The 15,898-nt window shown below is 41.3% G+C and overlaps 1 protein-coding gene and 1 pseudogene across 1 annotated transcript; both read right to left on the bottom strand.

Annotated features, from left to right (window-relative positions):
- Positions 1 to 2,497: 2,497 nt before the first annotated feature.
- Positions 2,498 to 9,116, bottom strand: LOC141443839 (uncharacterized). The gene is made up of 3 exons (XM_074109207.1): positions 8,768 to 9,116; positions 5,940 to 6,242; positions 2,498 to 5,111 (listed from the first exon to the last, which is right to left on the bottom strand). The coding sequence occupies exons 1-3, from the start codon at positions 9,003 to 9,005 to the stop codon at positions 2,659 to 2,661; spliced, it is 2,994 nt and encodes a 997-aa protein (XP_073965308.1). The 5' UTR covers positions 9,006 to 9,116; the 3' UTR covers positions 2,498 to 2,658.
- A 1,578-nt stretch (positions 9,117 to 10,694) lies between these two features.
- Positions 10,695 to 12,329, bottom strand: LOC141443840 (uncharacterized; annotated as a pseudogene).
- Positions 12,330 to 15,898: the final 3,569 nt, after the last annotated feature.

The following is a 15,898-nucleotide window of genomic DNA, read 5'->3' as shown; positions in this document are numbered from 1 at the left end:
AAATCGTACTTCCAACAAGATATTTCACGTTTAATAGGTTGAACTTACGTAGGTGGCATGTATTCATGTACACCATCTATTAAATTACAGAAAAAACATGTTTACTTACAAAAATCTGCAATTGTTTGAAAGTGTCGCGGACAGATTAGTGTCGGTAAAAAAGTTGATTGGCCCAGTAAGTATACGAACACTTTTGCACTTGCAAAACTCTAACTTCGTGTGTTGCCGTCCCGGACGCGGACTTCGATTTCTGAATTTCGTAGTAGTAGCCCTAAGCCGAGTTTGGACTTACAAGAAAAATCGTGCAAGTTGCATTACATTGCGGCGCTCGACAGAGCACTACAAACTCGTTGGCTTTAAGTTGGGGCCACATGCAGCAGGGCTTCTACGAAACTCGAAGTTCGTGTCGTGCGGTCCCTCTGACACTTATACTATTTAATACGAGAGCGAGAGGGACGGTACGATACGAACTTCGAGTTTCAAGTTTCGTAGTAGCCCTGCAGTTGCTAGTCGCTCGTTTGCAGCGATAAATCTGGTCACGTGACATTTAGCGATAAAGCTGAAATTTTGAGCTTTATAGCTGGGAAAAAAACCTGTTCAATTACGGCAAAACAGTGTTATTTATTGTTTTCATTCACTCCAATTTCTTTTATTTGTACGACTGCCACGACTGCTACTAAATAATAATAATAACAGACATAACTTAGTAGCCAGGATTATCCACCAGCAATTTGCTCTTCGATACGGCCTTGTAGACTCTGAGGTGCCGTATTATAGGTATGTCCCTGCGCCAGTTCTTGAAAATGGTCGTGCCACGCTCTATTGGGATCGATCTGTCATCACGGACAGGACTATTGTAGCCAATAAGCCTGATGTCGTGCTGACAGATCGATCAAACCGCCAGGCAGTGCTCGTCGACGTCACCATCCCACATGACGAGAACCTCGAAGGCCGAGAAGGACAAACTCAGCAAGTACCTTGACTTGGCTCACGAGGTGACTGCTATGTGGGATGTTGACTCGACGATCATTGTCCCGATAGTCGTTTCGGCAAACGGTCTAATAGCGAAGAGTCTCGACCAACATCTCAAGAGACTCTCGCTAGATGGCTGGATCAAGGGCCAGATACAGAAGGCGGTACTTCTGGACACGGCACGCATCGTCCTTAGGTTCCTCACTCTGCGGCCCTGACCACCGGTAGCTTGGGCCCTGCCCCGTTACCGGCGGCAAACTAGGTTAGGTTTTTATAATATTTTTATTTTGTATGTACTTTTCTGTATTTTACTTTTTATAACTATTATAAAAACCTAACCTAAGAATGAAAGACAAATAATAATAATAATAATTCTTTATTTAGCTAAACACAACAATCATTAAAGCATCTGTACAATAAATGTAGCTATATCGAAGTAGCAAGTTAATTAGGTGAGGATGTTATTTTGGACAGGAATTAACTATGAGTTACATCTATTCACCTTATGATGTATTAGCAAGTTTAGGTAAAGTTCGTCATCCTATTAATTTAGGTTTATATAAATATTTAAATAAAAAGTTACTGCAGTGATTAATTGAGGGTAAGACAAATAAGTACACTTGTTGCTAATTGCTAATAGGTACGTCTAACTTAGAGGTAAACAAGTACATGCATAAACTTCAGATGAATCTTCAATGTTGCAAACAAGTAAAGTATTTAATAAAAATAATCTAGTATCTATCATGACAATCTATATATTTTATGTGTTTGTATAAAGTGTGTCAGGTGTGTGCGCATGATTGTATATGAATATTATTATGTATGTAATGTATATATGAATAACTAGCCAGTGAGGATGTACGCAAGTAAGTAGATGTGGATGTGTGTCTGGTGTGCCATTTTCTTTCATTTATTTGAGGATTTTTTCTGCCTCAGCATAGCTAAGCGAAGATAGAAACTTGTTTAACACTTTTATACATTGATAAGAACTTAGGTCACGCAACATAACATGCTTACTAATTCGGTTATATACTAGTGGTTCGAGAGAACGCTGACTTACATCTAGGTATAGAATAAACCAAATCAATTCTACGACGAGTAATAGCATGGTCGGGTAAGATTTTATGTTGATCAACAATGAGGCTTTTAATAAAGAGCTGTCTTACAGTAAGTACTGCACTGTCTTTATATAGATCCTCAGTTGGGTATCTAAAACCCTTAAAAAACACAACTTTTAGGACAGCACGCTGTGCACGTTCAAGTGGTAACATTGTAGTTTTAGCAGACACAGTTAACCATATAAAATGTACGAAAGCGATACCGTTCTGATGCGTCACGACAGAACACGACAGTTAAATGTAAACGCGGCTCTTGATGGCAAGCTCCCCGCTCAAGCAACAGCCTTCTCTCGCGCGTGAGCTCATCTATGAGTAGCCTCGCCTGTGTGTATTCGTATATGCCTAGCCAAATGTTCCCTGCGAGAAAACCGCGACTCACAAACGTCGCAAGAGAAAGGTTTCTCGCCTGTGTGAAGTCGTCTATGCTCAGCCAAATTGCTCGTTTGCGAAAACCGCAACTTACAAACGTTAGAAAAAAAAAGAGTTTCTCGCCCGTGTGAGTTCGTTTATGTGTAGTCAAACTACTGCTACGCGTAAACCGCGAATTACAAAGGTCACAAGAAAAAGGTTACTCGCTCGTGTGAGTTCGTATATGAATAACTAAATAACTTTTGCAAGCAAACCGCAACTTACAAATGTCACAGGAAAAAGATTTCTCGCCTGTGTGAGTTCGTTTATGCATATCCAAATGACTTCTTCGAGTAAACCGCGACTTACAAACATCGCAAGAAAAAGGTTTCTCGCCTGTGTGAGTTCGTTTATGCGCATCCAAATGACTTCTTTGTGTAAACCGCGACTTACAAACATCGCAAGAAAAAGGTTTCTCGCCTGTGTGAGTTCGTCTATGCCTAGCCAAAAGACTTCTTCGAGTAAACCGCGACTTACAAACATCGCAAGAAAAAGGTTTCTCGCCTGTGTGAGTTCGTTTATGCGCAACCAAAGTACTTCTTCGTGTAAACCGCGACTTACAAACATCGCAAGAAAAAGGTTTCTCGCCTGTGTGAGTTCGTTTATGCGCATCCAAAGTACTTCTTTGTGTAAACCGCGACTTACAAACATCGCAAGAAAAAGGTTTCTCGCCTGTGTGAGTTCGTACATGCGCATCCAAATGACTTCTTTGTGTAAACCGCGACTTACAAACATCGCAAGAAAAAGATTTCTCGCCTGTGTGAGTTCGTTTATGCGCATCCAAATGACTTCTTTGTGTAAACCGCGACTTACAAACATCGCAAGAAAAAGATTTCTCGCCTGTGTGAGTTCGTTTATGCGCATCCAAATTACTTCTTTGTGTAAACCGCGACTTACAAACATCGCAAGAAAAAGGTTTCTCGCCTGTGTGAGTTCGTCTATGCCTAGCCAAAAGACTTCTTCGAGTAAACCGCGACTTACAAACATCGCAAGAAAAAGGTTTCTCGCCTGTGTGAGTTTGTTTATGCTTATACAAACCACTTATTTGCGTAAACCGCAACTTACAAATGTCACAAGAATAAGGTTTCTCGCCTGTGTGAGTTCGTATATGAATAACTAAAGAACTTTTTAGAGCAAACCGCGACTTACAAACATCGCAAGAAAAAGGTTTCTCGCCTGTATGAGTTCGTTTATGCGCATCCAAATGACTTCTTTGTGTAAACCGCGACTTACAAACATCGCAAGAAAAAGGTTTCTCGCCTGTGTGAGTTTGTTTATGCTTATACAAACCACTTATTTGCGTAAACCGCAACTTACAAATGTCACAAGAATAAGGTTTCTCGCCTGTGTGAGTTCGTATATGAATAACTAAAGAACTTTTTAGAGCAAACCGCGACTTACAAACATCGCAAGAAAAAGGTTTCTCGCCTGTATGAGTTCGTTTATGCGCATCCAAATGACTTCTTTGTGTAAACCGCGACTTACAAACATCGCAAGAAAAAGGTTTCTCGCCTGTGTGAGTTTGTTTATGCTTATACAAACCACTTATTTGCGTAAACCGCAACTTACAAATGTCACAAGAATAAGGTTTCTCGCCTGTGTGAGTTCGTTTATGCGCATTCAAATGACTTCTTCGAGAAAACCGCGACTCACAAACGTCGCAAGAAAAAGGTTTCTCGCCTGTGTGAGTTCGTTTATGCGCATCCAATGTACTTCTTTGTGTAAACCGCGACTTACAAACATCGCAAGAAAAAGATTTCTCGCCTGTGTGAGTTCGTTTATGCGCATTCAAATGACTTTTTTGTGTAAACCGCGACTTACAAACATCGCAAGAAAAAGATTTCTCGCCTGTGTGAGTTCGTTTATGCGCATTCAAATGACTTTTTTGTGTAAACCGCGACTTACAAACATCGCAAGAAAAAGATTTCTCGCCTGTGTGAGTTCGTTTATGCGCATTCAAATGACTTTTTTGTGTAAACCGCGACTTACAAACATCGCAAGAAAAAGATTTCTCGCCTGTGTGAGTTCGTTTATGCGCATCCAAATTACTTCTTTGAGTAAACCGCGACTTACAAATGTCACAAGAAAAAGGTTTCCCGCCCGTGTGAGTTCGTATATGAATAACTAAAGAACTTTTTAGAGCAAACCGCGACTTACAAATGTCACAAGAAAATGGTTTCTCGTCTGTGTGAGAAAACACAACAGATTGATTCCGATACTGTGATTTGGAAATATTGTCAGAGCAAGTTGTTTCTTGTGTGAAAATCCTCGCATCATCGGACGAATATCGTAACAATGTTTCACTTCCTGTTTCTAAATGATGCGTAGCTAACTCTGCACAGATATTAGATTCTTCTACTGACTGTGTGCAATTATGATTTTTTAGACTTGATTTACAGTCAAAGGTTATGAGACAAGTGTTGCATGTGGGCAAGTCTTCCATGAGGATGCGCTCGAGCCTCACAGAGCAGCTCCTAAGCTGGAACTGTTGGTCGTGGCTCATGTTGCAGCGAGGTCCCTCCCCGGGGCGGGTGTGGGTGCACTCGGGCGCGGCCCCGGCTCCGCCCGCTGGCTGCTGCTGGCACGGGACCACCTCACTCCTGTTCAGTGTATCTGCAAGATAATATATTTGGGAGATTTCAGAAGAAAAAATATTTTACAGGGCGATTATTCGAGCGTTTGAACAGTCTTATTTTTCTGGACACTTTTCTGTAAAAAAGTAAAACCGACTCCAAAAAAAAATAACAAAAAATGGAACAAACTACAAAACCCTTGAAAAAAATGTTCTAGGTACCTACTAGCTCGAAGTCGGTGCCTTAGCACGAGCCAGCATGAGTGGAACAATAGTCGTCTACCTCACTTACGTACCATAGGTTTCAATCCCTCCTGCTGGGTCGTGCTGAGTCACCGACTTCGAGCTAGTAGGTGCCTAGGAAAATATTTTCAAGGGTTTTGTAGTTGGTTCCATTATTTTTTGTCGGTTTTACTTTTTTGTTAAAAAAATTCTTTATTTCTGACTTTTTAGTGATTTGTAGCCAAAGTACATCTCACAACGATTATACATTAAGCCCAAACACGACTTAGTTACGTTGTTTTATAACAGAGTTCTGTTGCCTACCTTCTGGCTTCAGCATCAGATCAGTTCGAAAGAATCATTAACTTGAAGCGTCTTCTTAGTCGCTTATCTAGGTATATTAATTATGATCGTTTATAGACGAGCGAGCATTACTTAGCTTTGACGAGCATACAGATTGATCTATCACAATTTAACTTTAACTACATCAAGAAATGGATCATGGTTTTAGGTAGGTATTTCTTGAAAGTTCATATACGTAAATGAACTACGTTAAGTTAATCTCTTTTTTTCCTTTCTCTTTCTGTGCATTGCTTTTTTTTAGGATAGAAGCAAGTTGTCTTAGTGTAGTTCATAATGAGCCTTACCTTGTTTGTGACACGCAAGTGGGGTTGGCCAGTTGCAGGGACGTCTCTGGCCCTGCCCTCTGCTGCACAGCAGGGCACTGGCACTGGGGTTAGCTTGCATGCTGCTGCAAGGCTCGCCTCTGTGCAGGTTCCCTATTGGGAGACGCTCCAGTCTGACAAAACAGCTTGTCAGCCTGTACTGCTGCTCGAGGCTCCTTTTGCAGCGAGGGCCATCCCCGGGGCAGGTGTGGCTGCAGTCGGGTGCGGCGTCGGCAACGACTTCTGGCTTCAGACTGCATGGACCCACCACTCTACACACAGCATCTGTAAAAAATATTTTATTTGTAACTACAATCTCCATGATAAATTTTATTTATTACATGGGTTCCTGTTATTTTTTACTCTCTTTACAGGTTATAATTTGTGTTTGTTTGTATGTAATCTCTTTAATGTACCTACAATAATAGAGAAATTAACACAATTCCCAAATGTTATTTAACTACACTGTGTGTTATTTTGTTGTATTTTGTACTGATTTATGGTGTGCAATAAAGAATAGTTGCAAGTATAGTATTGTTATTTAACTCATGCCACTCTTGTAAAGGATGCAGATGGGTATTTCTCCACTAATTGGAAAATTTTACGTCCACTGCCAACTTTCTCTTCAAATTATGATTAATTGAACAGCAAAAATAGTATTGCATCATAACTACAGTATTGTGTATTGTATACCTATATGTATGCACACATCACATGTCAATCTCATCAATTATTTTTATGTTAATCATAATCTGGCAACACACTGACACTGACAACACTGTTGTACTATGTTAGTACTATTATATATGCTGTGCTCTTGGTACAATTTTTGATTAAAAATATTTTACATGCATTTTTTTTCTATTTTTTTGTGAGGCTTAAGTGCACCTGTGACTATTCAAGCCTCATTGAAAGACTCGATGGCCACATTTATCTAACAGTTCTATTGCGATGGCCAGATTATATGGCTGCAAAGAAGTGCTTGATGATGATGATGATGATGAATTCCTGTAGTCCCTCAGCAGGGACATAGGGCTCGCAGTAGGGACTTCCATGCGTCACGGTCCTGTGCTGTGGCTTCTAGGTCTCGCCAATGGTACCCAATTAGGGAGATCTCCTTCTCAACCGACCGTCTCCAGGTGATTCGGGGTCGGCCTGGCCTCCTACTACCAGCAGCTTGCCACTCCAGCGCTTGCTTGGCGAGATGAGCATCGGGCCTCCGCAACACGTGTCCGATCCAGCGCCACTTCCTCAATAGGATCTCCTTATCAATTGGCTTCTGGCTCGTCAACTCCCATAGTCTAGTGTTTGTAATGGTTCGTGGCCAATAAACAAGAAGTGCTTGGTGCACCTGTAAATTCATACTGCATCTTCCGATACCGGACAACTCAAAATAATATTCACTGCATCATTGGACAGGTCCAAATCATAATACCTCTCACGGCTATCCTTAGTCAATAAACACTCCACCAAAAAGTCCTCAATCTTATTACAATCCATACAAAATTGACATGTATATTAGTGTGTAGGGTGTGGGGGGGTGCTGCCAGCTCCACTATTTTGCCACTGGAGAGCGCAGCGTTATGTCTTAAAAGTTATGCTCAGAAAACCCCGTACTTTCCCTACTACTGCTCTTTATAAAGAAGCGGGTGTCCTGAGTGTGCGACGCTTGATGATTTTCCGGGTTATCCTTCAGATGCATTCTGGTGTCACTCGATCTGAACTTTATGATGTTTTAATGCGGAAAAGAATCTTTAGTCCCTGTCCCCCGTGTGAAGACCTCCTTCTCGAAGAGATTTCCAGACTTCCTTCACCCATTCCTTTACAACTCGGTCTTGAAATTCTGCAACATCTCCAAGGCTTCACCTCGCGAAGTTAAATCCATGCTCATAAACTGGTTAAGTAGTTTAAATTACCGCGATACTGAGAGTCTAATTAGGGTCAATGCTTAAGTACATAATCTTCCACAACATAAAACACTTGCACATACACAGATATGCACACACACACACACACACACACACACACACACACACACACACACACACACACACACACACACACACACACACACACACACGCGCGCGCACACACACACACACACACACAACTTGTTTGTTTTGTTGCCTTGTCAAAATTTAGTTATTTAATCAAATTAATTGTTTGTACACCGAATCAGGTTTTCCACGTGGCAGGCTTACCCTAGTGTGGAACCAACGGAAACCCTACTTGTAATTTGTTTTTTGGATATTAATTAAAATACTACTTGATCATCAATGGTGTAATCCTCTTTTTAAGTTCAATGTAGAAATCATGCTAAATTGCAACACATGGCTAATATTATCTGATACTTATCAAATTCTGGGTTGGGGACATGCCAGGGGACTGTTCATTGGGGTGTTTGAAAAATTTAAATTAAATAGGTAATTTAACTTTTGGTATAATATTAGACAGGATTAAAAATATGGTTGTTTTTAAACGCAGAAACATTCTCCTTTGACATTTATCTCAACACGTTGTTCCAAAAAAAAGCATAGGACAATGATTTTCCAATTAGTGGAGGAATGCCCAGTTGCATGTAGATCTAAGCATACATGCAGGAATTTGAACTGAACTGTCTTGTGAAGCACTCCAGGTGAGAGGCAACACCCCGGGGCATCCCTCTTGAACCTCAACATAGAGAATACTTGTACTGTAGTGTGTTGCAGTACTTGCAAACACATAGACAACAGTTCTGCTTGAATCTATTTTCTGTATTTATTACTCATTGTTTATTTTCATTGCACTAAGTAACTAGTCGCAAAACTTACTTTGCATTGAAAAAGCGACGTCTTGCTGCTGTATCAATTCAGGTCCAATGACTACTTCGTCCTTGACTTCGTGTCCGGCGTACAAGCCTTCTGCCACGGCCGCCTCACTCACGCCGCACTCGCCCCCCTCGGGCTCCTCCTTCACCGTCACAGGCTCACACTCTGCAGTCGCGCTGTATGTCCACCGCGCCGACTGTTCCGCGTCGGAAGCACGGCGGCGGCAGGGGGCTGACTCCATGACCACGACACGGACTAACCAGGGGTTGGTACACTTCAAAATTTCAAAAAATTTAAATTTAAGCGACGACAGCGACGCTAGTAGTTATACAGGGTAACTAAAAAAAAAAAAAACGTGACACTGCTATTCCTCTTATTACTCTGTGCTCGACGCAGGTACTGGTAACACTGGACACCATTACGTTTACAAAAATTAAAAAAAAAAATACGATTACGAACTAGAGGTGGGTAAATCCGGATCTGAAGATTCAAAAGAGTCAGATCCTCAAGCGGATCCGAATCCCTTAATGACTCCTTTCAAATCTTATTGACTCCGGAGTTACTAACTCCGACTGGATCGAGCGGCTCGCCTCGCTCGTGATCGCCGTCACGCTCACTCACACTGACTCGCTCCGTCCGCCTGCTTTCGCTCTCGCTCGGCTCGGATCGGATCGGCAGGGCTACTACGAAACTCGAAGTTCGTATCGTACCGTCCCTCTCGCTCTTGTATTAAATAGTATAAGTGTCAGAGGGACCGCACGACACGAACTTAGATTTTGAAGTTTCATAGTAGCCCTGCGGATCGGATCTTGGACTTGGATCTTATTATCTATGTTTGGTTGGTCGGTTCGGTTCGGTTCGGTTCGGTTCGTAGTAGCCCTGCGGATCGGATCTTGGACTTGGATCTTATTATCTATGTTTGGTTGGTCGGTTCGGTTCGGTACTCGGACTTGGACTAACGAACGAATCTTCCTCTCTCTCACGAATCTGTACTTCAGTTCAGTCAGCGGGTGGGGCACCGCAGTACCGTACCGACACCGACCGACCGAACCGAGCCGGGGCGGATCGGCCATAGATAAATTAATAATCGCTCAAAAGAACCGGAGTCAATAAAGGAGTCGGATTCAATAAGCGGATTCGGTACCGACACCGGAGCTGGATCTAGTGAGTCAGATCACTTCGCGGAGTTGAGATTACCCATGTCTATTACGAACGCTCGTGTCCTAAATAATTACTAAAAACTTAAAGACTTGTGTTAACTTAAATTGAAAATACAAACTGAAATAAAGATGCACAGAAAAAACAGAAAAATAAGACCATCACTGGGAATCGAACCCAGGTCCTCGGTAATCCGTACCGCGTGCTATACCGCTACACCACTGATGGTGGATTCCCAGCATGCTTGTTTACATGCTTGCTTGATTGCTTGCTTCATTGAAATGTTTATGGTTCACGCGAGCGTAGCCGCGGGTAAAAGCTAGTTCAAAATATAAAAGTGACATCGTCGGCCTAATTCGTTAACCTGCTAAGTCCACTTTTGGGCGAAAATTACTTTTCATACTTGTCAAAAAGTGCACAGCATTCTCTACCGTTTGGTAAAGGAATAACGGCTATATCAGCATAAAGTAAGTGTCAAATCTTATGCCCGAAAAACTGCTTTCTGACTTCCACACAGAAAATCTGCTAAGTCCAGTTCAGGTCTTAGTTTAGCAGTTCAAAAACAGAAGTTCGACAAACTAAGATAATCGCTAGCTTGCGAATTCATATTGAACGCACAATCAGGCGTATAAGAGAATTTCATATGCTCAAGCAACATTCAGTGATTAATAACAACATACTTCGTGTTCTTGACCATATCATTATCATTGCATGTGCTCTTATTAATTTACAGAATTCTCTTATTAAATAATATAAAATAAAAAAAAATTAAAACAAGGAATTGGTTTTTTATTTAATCATCACACACTGGTGTTACAACACAAAATAGGATAGACATTTTTATTCCAGAAAATTAGTACCTTTTTTACTAAATTCCTAACATATTCACTATCATAATTTTCTAGCACAATTTCTACTTTCCTCGTCTCTTCAAATTTGCTGTCAGCAACACAAAAATAGCACTTTTTGATACCAGTTGCATACATTTGCAGTTGCACCTGTGCCTTATATTTAGTTGTAATAATTCCATTTTTTAAATAATTCTCTGGCTTTTGCCTTGGTAGGGCATTTAATTTCTATAATGGCATCCTTTGTTAAGCCATCAGGCAGGAGATGCTGCGATCATGGGATGGTCTTTGCATACAAAAAGCCCACACAAACTGTTTTTTTTTTTTTAAATTTTTACTTACTGTCTTTCTGACAGAGTGCTCCAAATTTCTGCCTCTCTTCATCGCTGCTGTATCAGGTACTTTTGCACCCATTATAGTGGCCACCAATGACCCATCTGGTGTATGGCAAACACTAACCTCGTGTGCCTTTGATGCTGTGATACGGCCATATCGCATCTCATACCATAAGCTGCTTTTATTCTGCCCCCTTGTTGCTTCTTCGATCATACTTATTGCAGTTACAGTGAATGATGTTTTCATCAAGTCAATAAGCTTGTCTACATTGTTTTTGATTTCTGGAGTTTGATCTAATAGTAAACAGTGCAATGAATATTTCATAATGCCACTGTGTCTAAAATCATCTTGGTATTTTAATAACTCACAGTTATCAATTTTTCTCTTTTTGGCTTCAGTAATAAATTCATCATATAATGCAGACGAACTTGGTCGGTGTGGTACTTCTTTTTTGGACATCTGCTGCACAGTAATATACTTCATCGTAGTCCCTACTTTGGATAACGTGGACTTCTTCCAATAACACTCAATGGAAGTGCATGAAGGTTCCTCAGTGCGACGATGGACCCACATCAAAAAAGCTACTGCATGCTTACATCCTCCGGCTGAAGCTGCACAGTCGTGGCACTCGCAGCTAATTATTTCACAGTCACTTTCGTCAACAGTCAATGTCACATTATATCCTTTGGCTCGTACTTTGTGCTCTGGGCACATCTTACACTTAACTGTGCAAATTCCACGCTCTCGGTGAAGTTGGACATACCCAATCGCATCGCCACCATATGATTCCCTGGCAGACCTGTGAAGCAAAGGCAAAGGTCATGACAAAGAGAATTTACATCAAATTTACGAATATTTAACAACATAACCTAAAATTAGATTTTACAAAACTTGAACTTTTATTATGCTTAATTACATGAAGGTTTGTAAATAAATAATGTCTATGGGGTACTTACACTGCTGTTTTTACGTTTTTAAGTTCCGCAGCATAGTAATCAGCGTTATTCTTAAAGAAACGTGCGACCATAAACGCATCTATCTTGGGTAGGTTGGTGTTATCAGCTCGCACAAAATTTGTCTCCATTTTAGGATTCAAAATGAATATGAATGCTAGAATTGCTAGAAGTTGCGAGATTTTCCAAAAACTGCTTTAAAATGCCCGTAAAACGTAAACTACTACTACTCTCAGTCAAGGAAGCTTTGTTTATTGTTTGTTTACTAGCATGTGACGTCACAAAAGTTTTAACCAATCACGGAGCGTTGACCATCACAGATAAAGTTGAAACAAATTCTATATTTTGTTTCCCGAAATATGCAAAATATATATATATTTTTGTCTAAAATAAAGTGAAATATGTTATTTTATGCCTTTATCTTGTAGTATGACCATAATTTGGGGTATATTTTTAATGTTGTCAAATAGCCTATTGCCACAATAAGCAGCGCAACATCAAGTCTGCGAAACTAGCGCCACGACTTAGCGAAACTAGCACCACCCTACGCTTCGAAGCGCCGATCGCAGCTGCAAATCGACCTGACTACGAAATCTTTTATCTGTACGAGTCGCAATCGCAACACTGCGGAAGTGCGGAAATCCAGTAGTGCCAACCCAACCCAAGCCACACGCCGTGACAAGTCATTTTCGTTCGCTCTTCGCCATGTTTGTTCATTGTTCGTTCTAACTAAAGACAATAATTATGTTTTCAGTAGTAATCGCCGCGCTTAACTTAGAGCCTGACAAGTCCGACAATTTGGACGAGGATGATGTCGAAGACAACTCGATGCGATCGCCAACACCTTGCGATCAAATAATGGTAACCCGCCGCCCGATGCAAAACCAGAGACGGGTCCCGGCAAAATTAAATTACCCAGCGTGGTCATACCAACTTTCACTGGTAAGTACACAGAATACTACGAGTTTATGAGCATGTTTACAGCAATGTTACATACAGAAACCACACTTTCTTGTGTACAAAAGTTGTATTACCTCAAGGGTTTTTTGAGTGGTGAGCCTCTAGCATTAATAAACAATCTCCCACTCCAAGATGATAGCTACACTGAAGCGTTGACTCCTAAAAAAACGATACGACAATAAGGTTCGAATTACGCACGAACACATTGGCGTACTACTCGACATGCCAGCAATAAATAGGTCAAATGTCACTAACTTGCGTGCATTTCTTTCAGTTGTCAAGCAGAACCTAGCTGCTTTATAAAACCTAGGCGAGATGATCGACACCTGGGACTCCATCATCATATGTATCCTGTCAAGGAAGCTTGACCCAATGACATCGAGCATTTCAGATGAAGCGAGACAATACAATTCCTCCCACGGTAAAAGACTTCATTGAGAAGCGTGCGTATCGCTGCCTGCATTTACTGTAAGTCAACTGAACACAAATTATTTAAGTGCCAGAGTTTTAAAATAGCTGCGATTAACAAACGCTTAGAGTTTGCAACAACTAACAACTTGTGCAATATTTGTCTGTCCCAACACAAGCGCAAATGTAAATTTCACTTTCGCTGTGCCTTGTGCAAGCAACAGCACAACACATTATTGCACAGTGATGAGCCCTCACATCATGCAAGCCCTTCTAACACCTTGTCTGCTACTTCACACCAGGGTCAGGTCTTATAACCTACTGCATGCATAAAGCTCATAGCTAAATCAGGGATGGTAATATATGCCAGAGCTCTCCTTGATAGTGGTTCACAAGCATCATTTATAACACAGAAGGCCGTGGATGCATTAGGATAATCATCACAGAAAACTAACACTACTATCATGGGAATTACAAACCTTGATGTGCATTCTGCAGTTTATCCATTCTAAATAAATGTCAATTGCCATATTGTAAAAACAATAACGACCAAATGGCCACAAACTCAGTTTGATATGTCACGCATGGTGTTTCCCATCAACTACAAGCTAGCGGATGAAAGCTTTAATAATCCGGGTGATGTGCATTTGTTGCTTGGAGGTGACGTGTTCTTCCAGGTCCTGCTACCGCAGCCGCAGTTTGATCATGGCGGTGCACCCTGCAGCCAGAGCCTCGCAACTACCAACCAGAGCTCTCCAGCATCAGGCCCTGGAAGTCCATCACTAGTACACACATCATTCGGTCTGGTGGCAGTATGGATTGTGCGATTATTAAAAAGAAGTAAAGTCACATATGTGGCGTTATCTGGTAAAAGGTACCTTGTTGTCGGTTCTAGTTTCCGAGATAATCGCGCTTGAAGTAAAATGTCGAAAAAAATCATTTTTTTCTTTTTTTACCCTATATTAATAAGCAGGGTCTAAATTTTAATTTGACAGAGACACAAGTTTTTAAATCGATTTTTTATGAGTTAAAACATCCCTTAAAGTTTAGTAAGAAAGGTACCTTATTGTCGGTGCCGTTCTTGAATGCTTTCTGTGCGCTCGGTATCGGTTTGGAAGACGTGTCGGACGTCGGTACTTTATCATCCTAGCCTATACTTCCTACTGCTGGGCACAGGCCTCCTCTCAGAATGAGAGAGCTTGGGCATTAGTTCCCATGCGGGCCCATTGCGGTGCTTGTCGGCGCGTAAAAAACGTCAAGAATCATCATAAAATGCGTTTAATTAGAGTAAAGTAAATAAATCATCAATAACTGGCCACCCTTAGGCGGTAGCCAGTTAGGCCCTTATTAAACTAGCGATTTGCGGGCGAGTTGAAAGCGAGGTGAGCGCGCAGCGAGTTCGCTTCGAGCGCGTAACGATTTCACCGCGAGCATGAAAAGATATCGCCGCGAGCGCGCAACGATGTCGCTGCGAGTTCGCTGCGTTAGCGCCGAAGACCTATTTATTATACGAAAGTTTACAATATGGCGTTTTTGGCGCTAAAGCAGCGAACTCGCCATGCGCTCGCAGCAGCGACATCGTTGCGCACTTGCGGCGAAATCGTTATACGCTCGCAGCGAATTCACTGCACGCTTGCCTCGCTTTCAACTCTCCCGCGAATCGCTAGTGTGATAAGGCCCTTATTGACGATTTACGCCAATTTGTCTTTTTTTTATTCGACTGGATGGCAAACGAGCAAGTGGGTCACCTGATGGTAAGAGATTACCACCGCCCTTAGACACCTGCAACATCAGGGGGATTGCAGATGCGTTGCCAACCTAGAGGCCTAAGATGGGATACCTCAAATGCCAGTATTCACCGGCTGTCTTACTCTCCACGCCGTAACACAACAATGCAAGCACTGCTATTCACGGCAGGATTAGCGATTAATAATGTTAAAAAATTTAATTGTGGAATATAAAATAACTACAGATCCAGTAAAAAAGGATATTATGAAAAAAAAAAGCATTTGGGAATAAATAATTTATTGAATCAGGCGTTACTTTGCGGAGGTCCATATCAATGAACTAAAATAATTTCCTTGCTCACCCGCGACCTTACGCGCTTTTTAAGGTCGCGGGTGAGCAAGGAAATTATTTTAGTTCATTTGGGAATAAACTCGAATGAAAATGTTGTCCCTAGGAAAAAACGATTCTGGTATCTGATCTCTTATCTGGCGATTCCATACCTTCTGGCGAGTAAATACCAAGAATTATTTAAATTCTTCTGATTTAATTTTATTTGTAAGAACGACCTTTTGTCTCGTCCTAGCTAGATAGGTTCATCCTTTTCATGTCATGTTTTAAACAATAAATAAAGCAAGTTATCTAAATAATTTACGAAATAACATCAAAACACCCTCTTTGTGTGAATTTGGAAATGCGGAAGTGTGTGTTTGTCCGTCTTTCACCTCAAAACGGCGCAACGGATT

Source organism: Choristoneura fumiferana, chromosome 28, assembly GCF_025370935.1.
Source record: "Choristoneura fumiferana chromosome 28, NRCan_CFum_1, whole genome shotgun sequence".
Taxonomy (NCBI): domain Eukaryota; kingdom Metazoa; phylum Arthropoda; class Insecta; order Lepidoptera; family Tortricidae; genus Choristoneura; species Choristoneura fumiferana.
Note: the sequence above shows the minus strand (reverse complement) of the source record. Positions and strands in the feature narration are given on the sequence as shown.